Raw genomic sequence first — 22,255 nt, forward strand, 5'->3', positions numbered from 1 at the left:
ACTTCTGTTTACATTGATTTGATATTTCTTGAATTAGGCATAATAGGAAAAATTGGGATTGTAATTTGAATTCTGTGAAGACAATTTCTATAGCAATTGGTTAGAAGAAAATATTTACATTATTCCAGAATTTCAGAAATTTTACTCCTTGAGGAACACAAAGATATTCCAAGAATGAATAAAAGAAATATTTAGACCATTCATTAGAGAATCCATTTTCAGAATACCCATGGATTGGAAAAGATTAAATTAAAAATGGAAGCAGAAAAGTTGTTTGTAGAAAAAAATATAGCGGCACTCACAAACTTCCATAGAATTTAGAGGGGTAGAGGAGAGTCAAGTTTTAAATTAACCAGGAGTGTTAGAGATGGTGAAGGCTGTGGGAAGAAATAGGTAACTAAATAAAATTCCAGAACCCTACTGAAAAGTGTCAGTTAAATAGGAGTGCATGCTGGGGGAAGGAACCTTTTGAGTGAATTGAGTTGCATGGAATTATCCCCAAATATTAGGAAGAAAGCAGAAATATTTGCTCTTTTTGCCTTGGCTTGGCTCCAGAAACCAAAAGTACCTTCTACAAAAGGGTGTGCTCAGATGGTTACGTGAGACATATTTCCTGCATTGCATGTGAATCTAATAAATGACCTTGTGATAACAAGTATTGAGCTTAGAGACTCTAACACTTAGGGGAAAGTTTATGGATGTGTTAACCCTTTATTGCAGAGAAAAGAAAATTTTCCTTTTTCCTAGCTTTAATGGATGCAGAATTAAGTGAGGAATCTTTAATGTTTTACTTTTTCTCCCACTTGTCACATGATCCTTGTATCCTTTTTTCCTGTACCATGTCTCTGAATTTGCTTTATATGATATGGTATTAGTACTTGTAGTATATTAATAAGAATGGAATATCTCTACCAGGGACCAAAGCCTCTTTATTGGAGAAGTGCCCAATCTTGAAATAATTTGGTGTATATCAGTCATGATTATTTTACTTGGCTAGCAATTGTTAATGGTGAGACTTGTCAAGCCTGCCTTCTTAGAACTAGCAAGAGGAATTTTAAAATTAAGTGATTACAATTCAAGGTTATTGAAAATCTCTAGTCTATTATTTTCCAACTGCCATTTGGATCCAAATTAGACCCTGCCAGCATTAGGAAGCACTAGACCTGAAGACAGTATTTGATTGTTAACCCATTGTATTTAGGGGACTTGAATTTTATCTCAAGCTTTACCAGTGACTCAAAGTGTGAGTAGTCAGATCACTTGAACTGTTTATGCCTGTTTATCCCATTTGAAAAGAATAATTTACACTAAAATGTGAGGAATTTGTGTATTTCAGTAGATCCTTACTTAGTGAGTGCTTCCTGTTTGTTAATTGTTTTAACAAAATACACTTTGTATCTTTTGTAGAATCTTTTAAGGTTCAGTACCTGCAGTTCCTGGCCTACATGAAAACCCCTCAGTACAAGGCAAACCTGCAGCAGTTGGTAGAGCAGGAGAAGGTGAGCATGGAAGAATGTCAAACAGACCTTCTTCTTGCCCTTAATGCTGCCTGTTTATGCATCTTTATTATCCTCTTACATAGACCAGAAACCTGGTGAGATAGAAGGTACCCAAATCAAACAAAATCAGAGGGGCAAGGGACTTGACCCTAATTCAGTACAACTTGTGGTGTAGTAGTCACTGATTATGTATAGCAGAAGAGTAATAGAAACCCTAAAAGGAACTTGGCTAGACACTCAAATCAAATTTTTAAGTATTGGCTGCCTTTTCTGAAATAGGGTACCTTCTTGATGTAGGGTTACTTTGCTTACCAGAAATCATCAAACCTAGTTTAAACTAGGTTCTCTTATGTCATTTGTACAGAGTGGAAGGCAAGAATATCTCCTTAATTTCTATAATTTTTATAACTCTGGCATTTGTTTACCCTTTATTCCTGATAGTTTTTTCCTTGAGACCAAAGACATATGTCATTTCTTTATTGAAATACCAAAGTTTAGCTCAGGAACCATTTCTGGAAACCTTCCCTTTATTATCTGCCAAGTTTTTGGTAATGTGGCTTTTTTAGGGTAGCAGGGCATGTTTTCTTTGATCACCAGTCCTTATCCTATAGTACTTTCAACATGAATATTGTCTTTTTGTCAAATCCTGAAGTGTTTTCTGATATATCATAGAACAGATTTAATTTTCATTCAGAATTGAACATTGTACCCCTAACTGCCTTTTTCTCTGACTAGAACCATCTATTGCCTGGCCACTGTAGACAATTTCTTTCATTCATTTTAAGCATTTATCGGACTTGCAAAGCATTGTAGTATGTAGATATCTGTTCTTCTTAGAAAGAGTAAAGTAATATTCTGGTTTTTGAGAAGTCTCTTATTGTACTGTAATGCTTTTTAATGGGTTAGTCCTGGGGTTGTATTTATCATCTTTTGCTTAGGAATTTAGTACAGATTCCCAGTGTAAGAGAGTTCATAGAAATTAAGAGATAAAAGCATTTGTACAGTTCTAGGCATTGAGTTAGAGACCTAAAATCTGTTAGTAGATAAAGTGATATGATCATGGTAGAGTTAAGCAACTTAACGCCTCCCCAGCCCCACCTTACTCATCCCATATTTGAGAAGAAATTCAGGCTACTCTAGTGTTAACTAATCCAGTCACACAGTATCAGGGCTGACATCATGTAGAGACAGCCTCCTTTTTCTCCTCCCAGACTGCCTTGCAATTTGCTTTCTCATTATTTGTGTTGACTTAGTCTTACCTCTCCCATCTTTTCTCATGCCATGTGTTTGTCTTGACATGCATCATGGCCCCTTCTTATTTCTTTTTGTTTCTTTTCCTTGCAGGAAAAGAACACTCAGTTGTTAGGTACAGCCCAACAGTTGTTCAGCCACTGTCAGGCCCAGAAAGAAGAGATCAAGAGATTGTTTCAGCAGAAGCTTGATGAGGTATGTGCCCTTTTGGTTGTGTTTTTATATTCACAGTATAGGACAGAGTTCTGTGATATATAATAATAGATGTAAGTTGAGGATATATTCTGTTTCCATAAAAATATAGACAGACCGTTCTCTACATCTCTTTTTCATTATCCATAAGAAGTCCCTTCCTTATTCCTGTCACTCTGTTCTTGTCAAGGTCCTGTTGATAGGCTGTTCTCTAGGGAGAGACCTTTTCTCCCAACCTGCCTTGGCAAATTTGGTGTTCTGCTGTCACTGGCTCAAGCCAAAATCAATCAATTTGTGTTGACACCTCAGTTTGTGGAGATTTCATCCTTGCCTACTTTGTGTTATAGTAAAGTTTATAGGTTGGTTTTGTGTGCTGCCTCAGTAAGTAGCTGGATGGCTAGGAGATTGTAAAGAGGGAAATTAAAGCTGGAGGTCAAGGAAAACTTCCTAAGAATTAGAGCTCTTCAGAATCAGCAGAATTTGCTGCCTCTAGGTTGTAGGCACAATTTCTTTGGAATCCTTCAGGTAGAGATTCAAGCACCATTTTACTTACATTTTTCAGTTGATATATTTTGGCTAAATGACCAGTGAATCCATATTCTTATGTATCCATGGTAAATTTTATTTTCTTTCAGTTGGGAGTAAAGGCTCTGACCTACAATGATCTGATACAAGCTCAGAAAGAAATCTCTGCCCACAACCAACAACTAAAAGAACAGACAAAGCAACTAGAAAATGATAACAGTGAACTCAGGAACCAAAGCTTGCAGCTGGTAAGGGCATTTCTATCATTCAGGCAACTGCCCACCAACTATTGTAGGATTCTATATTTGTGCATTTGAGTGAAAAAAGATTGTGGGAAAATCAGCTCTTTTTTTTTGAGTTGTGTCTACAAGCTAGAAAATTGATTCGTGTAACCTTTTTTTTCCTCCTTGAGATTAGTATATAAAATCATTGGTGGATTTGATGGATCAAAAGTGGCCAGTATATTTTCTAGGATATAGTGACTTGTCCACTTTTACTTACACAGCACATAGCATCTCCAATGTTGGGTGTAACTGCATTTTGGTATCTATAAGTGTTTGCTAATAGGTGTGTGTCAGCTCTGAGGAAAAGTTATGATTTTCACAGGCCTTAAACTCTCATCCTTGTTTTTATTCTCCTATCTCTCTGTCACAGTTAGAGGTATATTTTAGTGAGGGACTGATCATTTTAAAGTGGTCTCAATATTGCTCCCTCTTTAATTGTATTAGTACCTGCACAAGAAACAACTAGGAAAGAACAATCCAGAGGCTTGACCTACCACCCATTAAATACTTTGGCATAGCTACAAGTTCAGTAACTTATTCTGTCATTAATTTGGCATGTTATTTTTCTTTTGATGAACCTATCTGTGCTGGTTTATAGTTTTTATTACAAGCTGCCAATATATCTCTTTGCATTCCCCACATTTTTCTTACATCCCAATCACCAGTCAACAAAAGTAATGACTTGAGTTCGTTGTGCGTAACTTTTTTTTACTTCAAAAAAATATTTATTTTTTTTTTATTTTTTTTTTTAAAACCCTTACCTTCCGTCTTGGAGTCAATATTGTATATTGGCTCCAAGGCAGAAGAGTGGCAAGGGCTAGGCAATGGGGGTCAAGTGACTTGCCCAGGGTCACACAGCTGGGAAGTGGCTGAAACCAGATTTGAACCGAGGACCTCCCGTCTCTAGGACTGGTTCTCAATCCACTGTGCTACCCAGCTGCCCCCAAAAATATTTATTTTTAATAAATTTTTAAGGTTTAACTCATGTTCTCTCACTTCCCTCTTCCCTCCCCACTCCCAGAGCTGACAAGCAATTCCACTGGGTTATTACATGTGTTATCACTTGATACCTATTTCCATATTATTTTGTAATAGAGTAACCTTTTAAAATCAAACCCCCCAATCATGTTTCCATATAAACAAAATAACTGTTTTCTTGCTCAAGCTTCTCTGCCTATTTTAGTTTTATTTAGCAATAGGTATTTCTGCACATAATTTTTTTCCTTGATATGGGGGGGAAAGTAGTATTGGCAGTTATCAACAAAATCAATCTTTATTTCTCTATAAAAAACTTGAAATCTATTGATGTTCTTCAGTTTATTATGGTATATTCTTACATTTTAGAGATCGAGAAGAAACATGCAAGGGAATTTTGTTGTAGGCCTTAAGTTACTAATTCTTCTTTAACCCTGTAGCTTAAGGCTCGGTGTGAAGAGCTAAAGCTGGATTGGTCTACTCTCTCACTGGAAAATTTGCTGAAGGAGAAGCAGGCACTGAAGAATCAAATTTCTGAGAAGCAAAAGCACTGTCTGGAGCTTCAGGTAGGCATTGTAACAATGGTAGCAGTATAAACTGTTCATGGTTATACCAGCTCATGGTGTTAGGGCAGGAATCTTCCTCATTATCCAGTTAGTCCAACCACCTCTAGAGGATGAAAGGGAAGTCCTGAGGGTGTGACAAGTGTTTCCAAGATCACAGAAGTGCATGAGGACCAGAACCAGGCCTTGAGCCCAAAAGTCAGTGTTTTTATCCTTTAATTGTTTTAAACTTTAAAAAGACATGCAAATCAAGACACAACTAAATATGTGTGCAGCATGGAGTCATGTGGACAACTTCCCTTCACATAGAGGGGCTTTTCTCTGAATAGTGAATTTTGGGTGGTTCCATTTGGTAATAGCAGAGTCCTGTCATTCTTGAATATAGTTATGTGACTCAGTTAAGAAGCTGGATTATTACTTTTCTAGATAGAACCAGTATTTCGAGTGAATATGAGTGTCAAAATGAATTGATCTGATTTGGGGATTTTGTGGCATTGTGTGCATTCTGTGATTATAATAAAATTACTTCTCTCCATTCAGTCATCCCAGGTTTGAGCAGATGCCACATGTTCAGAGTTCTTAATGTACTCCTGGTTTTACTTTATGGAACAAGTAATTCTGAAAAATCACTAATGTTAATAGGTGTGTCATTTATTATAGGATTATACCTAGCTACTTGGCCTTATTTTTCTAATTCAAGATATTATTTTTGGGAAGAAAAGCAGGAAAGCATAATCCCATTTGTCTTGGAACATCATCACAGTCTTAAAGTCGCTTTATCTATTTGACCCACCAGCTTCTCAATGTTGCTCTGCCTTTTTAGGTACATGTGGAATAGGTGGACAGGGCAGTAGAGATTCAATACATTGGTCAGCTTCATTCACATGGGTTGGCTTTTATGGTATTTTGTATCATTGTAATAGTATTAAGGCTCCTTGGGACATTTAAGCAAATAGATCCAATCTTAGTGAACTTGAATGTGATGTGGGTTCTTTGGTTTGGCTTTAATTAGCTTTAATGTGGTTAAAAAGTTGTTGTTTTTTTTATCATGTTACAAGATCTACTTTTGACATGTGAATTCTGTTTAATTTGTATTTGGAAGATGTGTCCTTTCTATCCTTAATCTATAAAGGTAAATGGGGTATAATAGATAATAAAACACTGTACTTGGTAACAGGAAGACCTATGTTTACCCATCAGACAGTTACCTAGCTTTCTGACCCTGGGCAAATTAATTTGGATTCTCTATCTGCAAAATAGGGGTTATTACAATAATAACTAGCTCATTGGGCCTTGGGGTGAATCAAATGAGTAACAAATATGGAAGGAACCTTTCAAGCTTCAGAATATTATAGAAAAATAAACTGTTACCAGCCACTGGAGTATCCTCAGCCTCAATTTTATCATTTGTCAAAGGGGAGGGATACTTGCACAACTTACCTGAAGGTGTTGTCAGGAAAGCCCTTTTATAAAACTAAGTATATTCAATTATCTGAAATTTTGGGTGTATCTTACAGTTGAATTTTTTTTTTAACCGTTACCTTCTTATCTTAGAATCAATACTGTATGTTGATTCCAAGGCAGAAGAGCAATAAGGACTAAGTATTGGGAGTAAGGGATGTGCCCAGGGTCATACAGCTAGAGAAGTATTTCATTTCAGATTTGAACCCAGGGCTTCCTGTCTCTAGGCCTGGCTCTCCATCCACAGAGCCACCTTGCTTCCCTACCACCCCCTTTTCAAATATTACTTTTAATTGTATTCATTTTTACTATTAGTCATTTCAGGATTGAAATAAACACTAATTCTTATGAATGAAATTTACTTGAAAGAATTAGAATATTTGCATAGGAAACATGTTTTTAAAACAGTAATGTAATTTTTTAGTGTCCATATGCCTTTTGTCTCTGATTTGGGGAATGGCCTGTATTAAGCTCTATGCTTTTTGCTCAGCATGTCAAATCTTCTTTTATTTGAGTCCTCACCAAGGAGACTTTGCCCTAGAAGCTTCCATATAGATATCTCTTTGGCCGGGGGGGCGGGGTCTGGTCTTCTGGGCGGCACCTTTCATTGTGTTTCCCTTGATCCTCTTTGTTGTAAAGATCAGCATTGTGGAGCTTGAGAAAAGCCAAAGGCAGCAGGAGCTACTGCAGCTGAAGTCCTACGCACCGGCTGATGATGCCCTGTCCGTCCACCTTCGAAGTAAAAGCACTTTTAGCAGAGAGCTGGAGACTGACCCCACAAGGTTCCAGCTGGAGCTTGAATGCTCCAAGTTGTCTTTGCCCCACATCAGTAGCATGAGCCCTGAACTATCTATGAATGGCCATGCAACCACTTATGAGATTCATAGTATGCTAAGCCGACCTTCTTCCAAACAAAACACTCCACAGTACCTGACCTCCCACCTGGACCAAGAAATAGTTCCTTGCACCCCCATTCATAACAACAGACAGAAGGCAGACAAGTTGTCAAGTTTGTCCTTACCTGACTACACCAGGTTTTCCCCTGCTAAGTTAGCTCTAAGGAGACACTTGAATCAGGATCATGTAGTCCATGGAAAAGCTACAACTAATGAAATACACCACAGGTGAGCAAAAATGTGTGTTTTGGGTTGCCAGAGAGAGAATGGAAGAGGGGAAATTAAAAGCATGGTAATTCAGTCTTCCTTGTATGCATTTATGCCTAGAGGATTCAGGCTTTATGAATTTTGGAGGCCTGTGTATCACTGGGCAGAAATCTCCCTACTTCCCTCCCCTCCCTACTCTGTGCTTGTCACTGTGCTAGACCTTGGGGATTTGAAGATGAAACAAACCCTGAACTAAGGGAGTTTCGAGTCTGTTGGGGTGAAGTAAAACCCAGTGTGCAGGGGGAAAGTAACAAGGAGCTAACAAAGCAGTGTCTAGGGAGGGAGGGAAGTACCAGGTAAGGGGCTCAGGATTGGCCTCAAGTAGGAGGGGGCACTTGAGCCAGACATGAACTTGGTGCCTCTTCATTCCAGAGCTGAACATGCAAAAGAGAATGGCCTTACATATCAGAGTCCTGGTATTTCAAATGGCCTAAAGCTGAGCCCTCAGGAAACTCGGCCTTCCTCCCCCTCGGCCTTACAGATTGCAGGAGAGAAGAGCAGTGACAAGGTGAGGATCTTTGAAAGGTTGGATGGATGCCAGTGCAGGATAGGTCATGGCTTCGAACAGAACATTCTCCATTGCTGAGGCTAGGTTACCATTTTCCTGGAGGAACAGTGTCCCTTGCTGCTCTCATACCTGTCTGATTTGCATTTTCCCCAATGACATTTTGTTTATGACATTTGTTTTTACATTACCTATATTTTCATAGGAAGGGGAAATGAACTAACCCATACATCCAAAATGTCTTATGTTTTATGTTCTATACTCATAGATCCCCAACCCTACTCAGAAGATGAGGGAGGTGCCTTCTCACATCTTTTTGTTAGGGCCAAGCTTCGTCATTATAATTTTGCATCTTTCAGTTGTGTTAATTTTGTTCTTGTTTTTTCCATTTACATTGTTTTCATTGTGTATATTGTTTTCTTGATTTTGTTTACTGCTTTGCCTCAGTCCATATTAGTATACTTTTGCATTTTATGTATTCATATTCATTTCTTATGGTACAGTGATCCATACCAGTTTATTTTTCTTTTCCTAGTCAGTGGGCATCTATTTCATTTCCATTTCTTTACTCCTACACAGGAATAAGTGTCTAGCAATTTAATTTCTGGCGAAAAGAGGATAATTTTAACTCAACCACTTTAGCATTATCCCAGTATTTTTTTCCAGAGTTATTGGACCTATTCACAGTTCTGCCAGTAGCATATTAGCTTGCCCATCTTTCCACAACCCTTCTAACATTGATTATCCATACTTTTTGTCATCTTTGCTAAATTGTTGGAAATGAGGTGAAACCTCATACTTGTTTTGATTTGTATTTCTTCTCTTGGTGTAGTATTTTGGAGCTTTCTTTTATAGATGGAATTCTCTTGAGAATGTTTTCTTCATAGCTTTTGACCATTTATTTCTTGGGGAATGGCTTTTTGATTTATATTTCTTTTGCTAATATTTCGTAGATTATAGATACTTATCAGAGACACAAATTCTTAATGAATTGTGGTATGTGAAAGATGTATAATTTCTTCCAGATTGATTTCTAGTTTTCTTAGCAGTTCTTGGCAAATAATTATTTCCTAAGCAATTGTGTTTCAGGTTCATTGTTAAATGGGTTGTTACTCTGCTCTTTTCTGATCTTTCTTTATGTGGTGTATTCTTCTCTATTTTAAAAGTTAGTTCCTAATGGGAGAAATGAGCAAAGAAATGCACTGAGGGAATTAAATTAAATACTAGGATATAAAATAAACTATTAAGCATTGATAATACTTCTATTTAGTGATGAGGATCCATGAGAATAAAATAAAAAGGGAATTACAATTCAGAATAGCTACAAAAGGCATAAACCATCTAAGACTTGAGCTAACACACTCAGTCTTATTGGTACAATATATGCTCCTTAAAGAAACAAATGCTGAATTAAAGTAGATAGAGGAATATTGATAGTTCATCACTATCCAGTGCTAATCTAATAAAAATACTACTACTACCTAAGTTAATTTACAGACTTGTTACTCTAGTGATCAGAATGCCTAGAGCAGTGGTTCTCAAACTTTTGCATCTCATGAGTCCTTTATACCTTTAAAAGTTATTGAGGATCCAAAACAATTTTGGATCAAATGTGTGTTATGTTTATAAATATTTGCCATGTTCAAAATCAAAGCATCTTATGAAAATCACTTACCTCATTGACCTCCCTAGTGTCCACCATATCTCAAGTTTCAGAACCACTGAGCTACAGTATATTTTATAGACCTAATCAAAGCTCTCTTGAAGTAACAAAAACTTGAAAGCAGGTAGAAATGAAGGTGGAATAAAGTCTTGCAGACCGATCTCCACACTATATCATAAAGCCCTATGGCTTTCAAATTTCTAATGTGTAGACTTAAGTTTTAGTGTGTTAGGATTCGATTTTATTCTTTGAGATTTTTTTCTTTTTTACCGTATTTGAAAAAATCATTTTGTGTTACAGGTTTTAAAAGAGAGAGCCTATGCCAGCAATGGAGAAACAATCACCAGCCTACCTATCAGTATTCCTCTCAGCACAGTGCAGCCCAATAAACTTCCTGTCAGTATCCCATTGGCCAGTGTAGTGTTGCCTAGCCGTGCGGAGAAAGTGGTGAGTAAAGAGGTGTTAGAGACTGAATCTAAGTTCCGAGTATTTCTAGGAAATCTAGAATGTCCTGATTTTTTATACTCCTTCCAACCAAACCCAGCTTCCTTATCCTGCAGGATTCTCAGATATGTTTTCCTACAAGGTCAGAGATCTTGCTGGGTGTACATCCATATTTCTTTGCCCCATTGCTTTTATTTATTTATTTTTTAAAACTCTTACTATCCGTGTGTATTGGTTCCAAGGGAGAAGAGTGGTAAAAGCTAGACAATGGGGGTTAAGTGATTTGCCAAGGGTCACACAGCTGGGAAATGTCTGAGGCCAGATTTGAACCTAGGAACTCTCGTCTCTAAGTCTACCTGTTAATCTACTGAGCTACCCAGCTGCCCCCTGCCCCGTTGCTTTATGAAAGCCTTTCTTTTCTTTTCAATTCCTTTGCATTTCAGGCTACCCAAAACTCACCTTGTCTCTCTCTAACCTGCAACTTGAATTTTTCAGAGATAGTGGTATTTTATGATTTAGTCTTTCACTATCACTGGAAATGTATTACATAGAGAGCTTGGCTTTGGGGGAAGTTTGGTTTCCATGTTATCAAGAGTTTCTTCTGACCCTTGGTTCACCTGGACTAGGTCTGAATTTTCAGTAATAAAGTAAAAAGTAATAAAGTAAAAAGAGGAATTCTTTTCTTATTATTCTTATTTTAGACATAAAAACACAATTTCTGGTTATTGCTTTTTTACCTCTATGAATTTGATAAATGTTGTTTAGGTTTTTATAAAGGAAATAGTCCAAGGACCATCTTTTTTTCCTTCAATGCCTATGTCAATCACTTGAGTCTTTAAGATATTATGTTTTAAGTTTTGATTATGTTTTATAATTGACATGTCCCCATGATTATGACAAGTGCTATTGTGTGTCATGTACCCCCCCCCCCCATTATAATTTAGTGGATAATGAGCATTCTTTCAAGATTCCTATATAATAATTGAAAATTAACCACTCCTGTAATCTCCTTTTTTTTAATGATAGTATTGTTGAATCAACAGTTTCCTGTTTACTTTGCCTGAGGGATGATTTTGGGAGGAAAAGACTAGCCTGAAATGTGGCTTTTTTGGAGCAAAGTATTAGATCCACGATTTCCCAGGTCATTAATTCCAACTTTGTGCTAGGATTGATTTATGTGTACTGTTTGGTTTTATACTGTTGTCAAACTCTTATTTTTTGTGACATGCTATTTTTTAAACTATTTTTTGTAAATGCAAGAAGGTGTTTAATAGTGTGTGTTATTTGGCTTCAATTACAAGGTGTGTTCATTTCCTCTGCAGAGGAACACACCTAGTCCAGTTCATCAGAATCGAGAGTCTACTTCAGCAACACTTGAAAAACAGTTTGGTGCTAATTCCCATAATGGTATGAACAGTGCTGTAGGAAACAAGTCCCTTGCTTTGGCTACCTCAGGTATGGTCCTTCTATCCACTAATACCTTTGCTTCAGAATGGGCAGCTTTTTGACTTTTATCATTTCTAAGCCTTCACCCGATTTGGGGCTTTACTTCTGAATTGCTCTTCTGTGTTTTTAATAAATCTTCATATTTGGGTCCAGGGCAGAATTATAGTTCCCTAATACCTTTGCATTTAGGTCTTTTGTAATTTGTGCTAGAAGGCTATTAAACATTTAAGTATATTGTTTCCTTTCCTCCTTCCCTCCCACCCTTTCATCTTAGAATCAATTTTGTGTATTGGTTCTATGGCAGAAGAGTAATAAGGACTAGGCAAGGGGGGTTAAGTGACTTGCCCAGGGCCACACAGCTAGGAAGTATCTGAGGTCACATTTGAACGCAGGAGCTCCTGTTTCTAGGCCTGACTCTCAATCCATTGAACTACCCAGCTGCCAAATATATTGTTTTCTAAGTGGGCATAATATTCCTGCCAATTTATTAAGAGTCATCAGGGTTTTCTTTTGCATACTCCTTTTACTCTGCCTGTTGAAATTACTGTTTCCTATTGACCTTTTTGTCTCAAACTATTATTGTCAGCCTTGGCTCCTGTATGCTTTTTGTTTTCTTTGATACTGGCTATACTTCTCTCTTGCGCTTTCTGTGTCTCTTTCTCTCTGTCTGTCTCTTTCTGTCTCTGTCTCTCCCTCCTTCCTTCTCTCCCTTTTCCCCCTTTCCTCTTCCCCCTCAATATTGGTACTCAGTTTCAACTGTAAACTCTTAACTGACCCTTCTTTTGAGGACTTCCTCATCCAAATTCTAGTTAGTTTTGGATAGCTCCTCCATCCCTCTAGTCATCCTACCTCCTGGCATTCAGCTCCTGCTTCATGGCTCTTGTTCTTCACCAATTCCTTTCCTTATTCTAGGGGAATATCTGCAAGGATGTTTTGTACCCTCAAATTTCAAAGTCTTTCCCCTCTAAGCATATCTAAGTATGGTCATATACTAGATCAGTGATGGTGAACCTTTTAGAGACTTGAGTGCCCAAACTGCAACCTTCACAGTGCATGTGAGGGCCCCTCTTTAACCCAGACAGAGGAGGGAGGAAAGTGCTCCCAATTGGGCTACTGGGCAGATAGATGAGCAGGTGATGTGAGAAATGTCCTCAGGTTCATGTGGAGATGAGGAGGGGAGCAGCTCCCTCCAGCACTCATCTCATAGGTTTGCCAGCATGGTCCTAGATCCTACTGTTATCTAAAAATGTTCAGCTTTGCTACTTTGAAACTCTGCTATCATCCCTTTTGACTGCAATTTTTGGTCCCTCCATTTTTTCCTTTGCCTGACTTTTTCCAAACCCATTCTTGACCCTCACTGAGACCTTAATGACTGCTGTTCTCATTTCCATTTCTTTTCTTTCTAGTTTTAGTCCTCCAATTAGCTTTCTTGTGCTCTTGACTACCTCGCCCCCTAAACTTGCTAATTCTCTTCTCTTACCAACTCCCCATTCTATATTATTCCCACTCTCTACCTTTTATTTACCTATTTACCAGCTATTACCTTGCTGACTAGTTATTTGACAACAAGGTAGATCCTTTATTTCTCTCTAATTGTTCTGTCTTATTACCCACAGAAGCTATTCTAAACCTTGTCTTGCCTGTTGCTCCCCATCTCTGTTTCTTTGCCCTGACAGCCCTTAACAACTTAAGTGCTTCTCTCATTGATAATTCCTAGAATCTCTCTTCTCTTCAGATGCTGCTCAAGCTTGTTCAGTCCTCCCCAACTGCTAGTTCCTCCCTCTCAGACTATTTTTATTTAAATATTACTTACACACACACACACACACACACAATGAATAGTAAAGCTCTTTATGACTGAATTAGATCCACTGCCTATATTGTGAAGTATCTAAAAGTGTCATGATGATGTTACAACAAAACTGAATGGTTGAACTGAAATGACGGCAATATTCTTTATTAAAATAGATCCTTACTCACATTTAAGTAAAGCTACTAAATTGTCATTTGTCAAAAATTTATCGGGACTATTCCATGTGATATATTGTAGCATAGTAGTATCCCTTTAATTTTTCTCTGCCCTATTCCTAGGTTGTCTCTTCACAGATTTAACTTTTTTTTTTAACTTACAATTGATTCGTTTTCCAGAGTAAGAATGTACTGACTATTTAAAAAATTTAGATCAGCCTTGGTCGCTGATTCTACAGGAAGTAGTGTTAAGGGCTTTTTATTCATTGTTGTAGGATTGTTGTCTTGTGATTTCATTAGGATTGGTAACTTCCTTGTGAGGAAATTTCTTCTTTCTATATATAGGCTAGCTCCTCTTTTACAATTTGGTCTTATAGAGTTAGCTGGACATTTCCTGACATAGAGATTTATTTCCCCAAGATCACTTATTTAGATAAGTTATAGATTTGAGCCACATTTGTCCAGTTTCACTTTCTTGTAAGGTCTCTCAATCTATAAGGATACTAGTTTGATACACCAAATTTAGCATAGACTGTGATAGCTAGATAGGAAGAAGGCCTTTGAAATTGGATGATGCTTTGGAAACAGTTATCCTTGAGTCAGGACCTGGCCCTGCTTTTGGGGCTTACTACCAATAATGATTTTGGGTAAATCTTGTAAGCTTCTACGGCCTCAGTGTTCTCATCTGTATTTGTTCTTGAGTTTATGCAGGTGGCTTAAATTCTAGGTTTTGGCTTTCTTTGTCCCATATTATCTCTCTAAGGTATCTCTTTTTTTTTTGGTATTATAGACCTCTGGTAGTCTGGTTTAAGTGTGTGGACTCCTCCTCTGACGGTTTTGAATTACATAAATTAGAGTATACAGGGATATATAGGAAATTAGTTAGATTGAAATAGTTTATCAATAAAAAAATCTGAATCTCTTCTCTAAATCCATATCTTAGTCTAATGATAATATAACAAAAAGGTAGACGGGGTTTTTGTGATTTTTGCTTATAACTTTGGGGGTGTGTGTGTGTGTGTGTGTGTTTCAAAATGGTGTATATTTTGACAAAATATTGCCATTGATAATCCATGTCTCCAACAGGTTTTTCTTATACTGGCTCCTTGGCAGTTAATGGCACCCTTTCCAGTAGCCCAGCCCATCTTAACCATGGTGCTGAGCAGGCAGCCCTAGATGATTCCTCTAATTCAGGGAGCCTCTTTAATTCAGTGGGTTCCCGGAGTTCTACACCACAACATCCCTCTTTACTCATGATGCAGTCCCGCAACTCTGGCCAGAACTCTCCAGCCCATCCACTTGCTGCCAGCCCACGTCTCAATGGAGCTTCTCAAAGCCTGATGGGGATCTTGCAGTTCTCGGATAGTACAAAATTGTTCTCTGAAGGTAACAAGGGGGATCTCCCACTAGATTCAGGCTTTTCAGATCCTGAAAATGAAGTCAAGAGAAGAATCCTCTTTACAATCTCGACCAATACAGGAAACATGAAGCAGTCTCCTTCCAACAAACACAGCCCCCTGGCAGCCAGCATCCGCGCGGATTGTGGACAGGCTTGTGTACAGGAGGGCAAGAAGAGAGGCAGGAGGAAGCGATCTTCTACAGGGAACCCCGGAGCAAACTGTGCAGTATCTCCCAAGCGTAAGCCCTTACCATCTGTGGCAGGCCTCTTTACCCAGTCTTCAGGCTCACCTCTGAACATCAACTCTATGGTAAGAAAAAGGATTGGTTTATGGATTCATTTGTGTTAGAAGGGACATGATCATAGATGCATGGAATTTAAGGGCCGAAGGATACCTTAGATCCTCTCCTCTATCCCATTTTTATAGTCAAAGGAACTAACCCATTGAAAACAAGGGACCAATTTTCTCCTTAGTCTTAATGCCTGTAGAATTACAAAGCTATTTCCCAAGGTTCTGGCTCTGACCTTGATTATTATTCAGGATAGTCATAACCTTTCACAACATACCTTTTGTTTCACTCACCAGAAAGATAACTTTGGGGATAATCATGAGTCATCAATTATATGCTGCTATGCATACAGTAAACTTCTATTTGAGAGTTGCAAAAATTGCTAGAACAGCTTAATATTAATAGTAATAGTAAACTGTGGCTAAAATAGTAGCAACAAACCCATAAATAAGACTGAGAATGTTTTTTTGCAATCAGAAATGTGTGTTGTTGTTGTTCTTGTTTTTTATTTGTCACCAGTGGTATTATAGGGAACAGATCCCAGGATATACATTGAACCCTGGACATTCCAAGTGGACAAACTTCAGGACATGGATGGTGTCAGGAAATCAGAATTCTGACTTTTCACTAACAATCAGTCATGTCTTTCGTGGTACCTATGGCCATGGCTCTTACTCAGTACTAATTTTTGAGCTAATGGGGACCTCATCTGCCACACAGGAGTGACAGTCTTCCTTGAATTGTTTAGCATCTAAAGGTCAATAATTTATGCACGCCTGCTAATAAAATGTTTTTATAAGGAACTTGTCTTAGAGGTCATCTTGTCTTATCCTCTCATTTTTCAGATGTGACATTTGAGGCCTTGAGAGATTGTCATATCAGTGCTGGTATTCCATCCTCATTTTCTAGTCATAAAATATAGAACCCTTTTTGCTGGGTCATATTAATCCTTTTTTTCTTTACCCACCTATCAGCTCAGGAGTATGCTGAAATTATCTGTCCACCTATAGATTTCTAGTAAGAGAAATTTTTAGGTTGTTAATCCGAGGCAAAATTAAATTAGAATTTGAAAATCATGTTTTGGTGACATGATCTGCTCTAAGAATACATTTAATTGGGTTTTTGTGGTGTGTGTTTTGTTTTTGATCCCTAGGTCAATAACATTAATCAGCCTTTAGAAATAACAGCCATTTCCTCCCCTGAAAACTCCCTGAAGAACTCTCCTATTCCTTACCAGGACAACGACCAGCCTCCCGTGCTGAAAAAGGAGAAGCCCTTGATCCAGACCAATGGGGCACATTACTCACCCTTGACCTCTGATGAAGAGCCAGGATCTGAAGATGAGCACAATAGCATCAGGTGAGTCAAGAGCATGGAGTCAGTTTCATGTCGGCCATCTACATATGGGTCTGACAATGTGGGGCTTAATTTTCAAGATATGTGATAGAAACATTAACTTTTTTCCAATGGGGTGATTATATTAGACACCTAGGACCTATGACTTATTCTTGAGTTTTTTACTCTAGCAGTGTATTTTCATTGATATGAAAAGAAAAGCCCCACAAAATTAGGGAAAGACATGGTACATCTTTTCAGAGATACCAATATGTATAATCAAATATTTTTTAAGACCCTTCCATATGCATTCACTTTGATAATTTATGCTGGTATTTGTGATGTATATCATCAAGGGTATATTATATAGTCTTGGTTTCCTAATTTTTTAAATGGTGGTGATGATAAAACTTGGATTTTCTAAGTCACGGGACTGTTTGGAGGCTCTAAATAAAAAAGGCTCTTTGTAAACCTGAAGAATTATATAAATGTTAGTTATTAATATTTGGGTTTATGGTCTTTGAGTTGTTATAAAAAAACAACCACCAGAAAATCATTTGTTGGCTAACCCTTTGGCATGAACCTTTCCCATAGGTAGGTTTGGTAGGACCATTGCTTAATGTTGAGTTTTAATATTTCAAAAAGAATTGAAGTACCTATAATACTTGATGAACTCTTGTGAAGAATACTTTAGGAACCATTAATTTATAGGACCAAAACCATATATAAATTATCTGTTCACCAGTAGTACATTTGAAATTGGGAATTACAGAATACCAACCTCTGACTGTTGAGAAGCTCTGAGAAGTCATATGAGAACAGTGGTGTGGGAATTTACTTGATATAAGCCATAATTTTCATAGGATTTCCATTTTGTAATAGCAGCAGTCAGATATATGTGCTTCTACTGACACAGGATTTCTGACTTTTACCAGATGAAACTATATTATCTTATTACTAATGTTAATTATTTCTCTGACAGTTGAGTGCTATATTTCATGCCATATGCATGGTTGTTTCATTGCTTTCTTTTGTTGTGTTTTTAATTCTATTGTTTTTAAGAATGGATATTACTCCAAGGAAACGTGCAAAATTCATAGGTCTTACAGAGCACACTTCAGTGACTATTAGAGATATTTCATCGATTTTTGGTGTGGGCAAGTCAAGTATTTCAAGGATCATGCAAGTGCACAGTGAAACCACATCAGTCACAGTGAAGCACAAAGAAAACTTGGGTTGCAAACATAACATAGCATCAAGAACTTCCTGCAAGACAGCCTAATTACACTACAGTAAATAAGCAGAGACCAGCAGAGGTACCAGGTAGCTAAAGAGGCTGGTGGCAGTTCCTTTACACTATGAGGAAGGCTTCTTGAAGCTGGAAGACAAGTTGAGAAGACCAGAAAAACGTAGCTACTAGCCATTCCTATGATGAAATATTGTCGTGGCTAAAATAGTACCAAGATTAGAGGTCTGAAGACTGAAAAAGCAGTTTTATTGATTGATTGAAGCTCTGTTTTTCATTCAAGGCTATATTAAAGCCATTGTCAGAAGTTGAGAATAGCTATTCAAACCTGGCCACTCTGATGATATTATAAAACATATATGCCACAAAGCAACATTTTACGGATTTTTTTACTTCCAGTGAACCTGGAAGTCTTGTCCCCTTTGAGAGGATGGAAATCTGATAAACATTGATAGAGGGTCTAAAATTCTTGAATAGAAAGGAAATGCAGTTAACACCTGCTTTGTATCATTAGATTTTAAAGAGATTTATCCAAGAAATAGAGATAAATACAACTATCCTAGAAACCTGTCCAGTATAACCATATTGAAACTTGATGACTAATCTGGGAATTGTTTTAGAATGTGCTCCCAAAGTAACTAAGTTGTATATGCCCTTTGACCCAGTGATACCTCTTTTAGGCCTGTATTCCAAAAAGATCAAAGGAAAAAGGGCTCATGTATAAGCATTTTTATAGTAGCCTTTCTTGGTCAGAGAGATGCCCTTCAGTTGGGAAATGGCTGAACAAATTGATAAATTAATGGAATAATATTGCAACATAAGAAAGAACAGATGGTTTCAAAAGAAGACTTATAAACTGATGCAGATTGCAATCATTAGAACCAGAAGAACAATCTGTACAAACAAAACAGTATCATCAAATGTTAAATGGCTTTGAAAGACTTAACTCTACCCCATAACCATCTGTGATTCCAAAGAACCATTCATAAAAAGTACTCACCTCCTGACTGAGAGGTGATAGACTCGGAGTACAGAATGAGCCTTATTTTTGGATGTTGTCTATATAGGGCTTTGTTTTGCTTTACTATGAATGTTTGTTTTGTTATATACCCATAGCCTGCTCCCAGTAATTTGGTGGGTGGAATATGTATTAAAAACCATATTCGGCCTGTATAAGAATGGATTTTCTTTGTCCATATTTGTTACAAGGGTTTGTCTCCCCCTCCCCAGCTCCCATTTAGCCTATGGCAGGATGGGGTTGAGGAGAAAAATTCTTGTTAGTTGAACCAAAAAATAAAAAATAAACGTTTTAAAAAATTCTTGTAAACTCATTTTTAAATTGTATAAAATGATACCGCAACAAAGAAGACACAGGTTTTTATGTAAAATGTTCTATGGCTAATTCTATTAAATCAATAAATTTAAAATTATTACTTTGTCCCAATTATTTTCAACATCACTAAATCAAGTAGAAGACCAAAATTAAGATTGTTAGTTAGTTAGATCTCTTGGTTCTAGTTCCACATTTAGTTTAAGTTTTAATTTATTCATTTTATTCTGAAATGTTTGGTTTTAAGCTCAATTCTTTGAGTTTGCCCTCTGTAGAACTGGAGGAATTTGTTCACCAGCTATTCAATAACATCAAAGGTTTATTGATTTTATTTCTAATTAGTATTTCTAATAAACTTAATATAAAGGTATAAAAATTATATTCTATGAAGGCTAAACAATTATCTTGCCTGTAGCTAATTTTCATCCTTAAAACTGGATTAACTTTCCACAAATGTCTAGTAATATTCCTTTATATTTTATCTAAAATTTTTTGACTTGCAACAGTTAGTTGCAATTCTTCTTGCCTTTTTAAAAGCAATCTTACTTTTTTAAAATAAAGTTTTAATGATGTATTGATAAACACCAGGACTTCACTCTCATTATCCATTTCCTTCCAGAGAGCCATCTCATATAACAAATAAAGAAGGAACAATGAACAAAATCAGTTAATACATTGAAAATTTTTAAAAATACATGCATTATACCATATCAATAGAGTAAAATTCTTTTCATATCTCTTCTAAGTCTTGTTACTTCATAATTTGGCAGCATCCATTTTTGAGGCAAATGACCACATTTATTTATCCATTCCCCAGTCCATTAGCATCTACTGTTTTTACTATCACAGAAAATGTTGCCTTTAGTATTTTAATGTGATGGCTTATCAGTGATCTCCTAACAACACAAAAGAAATTCTACCAAAACTATAAAATACCCAAACTAACAAGAACATATAGAGACTATCTTAAACAACAAACAAACCCTAAAACTAGTTCTGAAGAAATTTGCCAAGGAAACTTAAACAAGATAATTCTATCAAAAATAATTAGTATGAATACTACGCAAATTTGAGAAAGGACATCAACCAGACTACTTTTATGAAATAAATATAGTCCTAATATTTTAGGGAAGTATAAATCAAAGGTTAAAATATAATTGGAAAATATTTGACAATGTAGAAATAGAACAAAATGTAAATAGTGGTAATCTGTGGTTTTCTAAGTTAGTATTAGATATCCCTTCATCATGGGGGTTTGTGGGCATGGTACCTCTAAGATCTGGAAAATCGGTATAAAAATTTTTGGCCCTCCCTTCATACCAAAGAATTCTGAATTTTTTTCTTTTATGATGTGTTTACAATGCTTTATTGTAAAATTTGGGTTCGGTATTTAGTTGTAGACTTACATGTTGGTGATTGTTTTCACAGTCCTTTTCCAAACATTTAACATTTTACTCATTTAACTTTTAAAAATTGCTTATTTATTGTACCAAAAGACAAAATATGTTAATATACAATATTATACAACACATTTTCTGCATTTCTTAGTTTCTAAACTTTTCATTTCATCTGCTGGCCTTCACATTGCTGCCTGTAGTTTCCACAAAACTCCCCCAAATTCCCATTTAATTTCTTATGTTCACCCACCATATACCAAAACCACAAGGAGGAGAATTCCCAATGGTGGGATACATGTTGTTGGTCCCCAGGGATTCTTTTTTACATTTTAGTGGCTAGGTGGCACCCTAGTACACAGAATTCTATCTATGCCAAAAATAGCCAACTTAATATAGGGTAAATTAAGAATGCTCAGTCTCCTTGCTATTTGAGATAGTATTAGAATTAGCAGTAATATGATTGAAGAAATTAAAGGGGAAAAGCTGAGCAACTAACATTATTCCCACTTATAAGATAATTATTTACATAGAAAAAGCAAAGATACAGCTCTAGATCATAGGATCTTCCAAATTACAGGCTACAGAATAAACTCAAAAAGATTGATAGTATTTCTGTGATAATAAGAAAATCTTAAAAGAGTGAGAGGAATTAAAATTCTATTTTAAATAACTAGCAACAATCTGAAAACAAGCATACTGTATACTGTATAGAATCAGTTATAAAATGCTCCTTTAAAATGAGTAATTTAAATATCTGGAAGAATATTCAGTACTTATGGTTTGAATGGGCCACTATTATAAAAATGACATCCAACCAAAGTTAGCAGTTTTATTTTCATACCAACATATCCAAGGAGTACTCTAAAATAATGGCAAAATGTCTTTAGAGAAACAAAAGATTCATAATCTAAGGATTATCAGATGAAAAAAAATGAAGAGGAATTTTCTTACCTCAAACTCGATAGTAAACCAGTCATCAAAGCATTTAGTAATATTTAACAGTAGATTAATGGAATAGATCAGAAAAGGGAGAATAAAGAAATGGTGCAACTCAGTTCAGCTGTCCTTAGGAAAAAATTCCTTATTTGATGAAAAATGCAGAGAAAATTGAGAAGCAGTGTGGCAGGAAGTAATCCTAAATCAACAATCAACATTTTACATTAAACAGATTCAAAATGGATATGGGAGTTTATTATTAAAAAATCATACCATTAAAATGTTTTATATGATTACACATATAAAATCTATCAGATGGCTTAGCTTTTCAGGGTTGGGAGGTAGATAGGAGAGCAGGAAGGAAGAGAGAGTTTGGAACACCT

General features: G+C 36.6%; 1 protein-coding gene across 8 annotated transcripts in view; it reads left to right on the forward strand.

Annotated features, from left to right (window-relative positions):
* The window catches only part of DOT1L (DOT1 like histone lysine methyltransferase), a 129,446-nt gene that overhangs the window by 90,591 nt on the left and 16,600 nt on the right, over positions 1–22,255 (forward strand). For 5 of the 8 annotated variants that reach the window (XM_056822199.1, XM_056822203.1, XM_056822204.1 and 2 more), the window contains 10 exons: positions 1,408–1,499; positions 2,844–2,945; positions 3,578–3,715; positions 5,167–5,292; positions 7,390–7,874; positions 8,286–8,421; positions 10,382–10,528; positions 11,848–11,980; positions 15,026–15,648; positions 16,782–16,987. In XM_056822199.1, the coding sequence (XP_056678177.1) occupies positions 1,408–1,499; positions 2,844–2,945; positions 3,578–3,715; positions 5,167–5,292; positions 7,390–7,874; positions 8,286–8,421; positions 10,382–10,528; positions 11,848–11,980; positions 15,026–15,648; positions 16,782–16,987 (2,188 nt within the window). The remainder of the gene's footprint in view (positions 1–1,407; positions 1,500–2,843; positions 2,946–3,577; positions 3,716–5,166; positions 5,293–7,389; positions 7,875–8,285; positions 8,422–10,381; positions 10,529–11,847; positions 11,981–15,025; positions 15,649–16,781; positions 16,988–22,255) is intronic. The other 3 variants (XM_056822202.1, XM_056822201.1, XM_056822205.1) reach the window with 3 other exon arrangements.

This window comes from Monodelphis domestica, chromosome 3 (assembly GCF_027887165.1).
Source record: "Monodelphis domestica isolate mMonDom1 chromosome 3, mMonDom1.pri, whole genome shotgun sequence".
NCBI classification, from domain to species: domain Eukaryota; kingdom Metazoa; phylum Chordata; class Mammalia; order Didelphimorphia; family Didelphidae; genus Monodelphis; species Monodelphis domestica.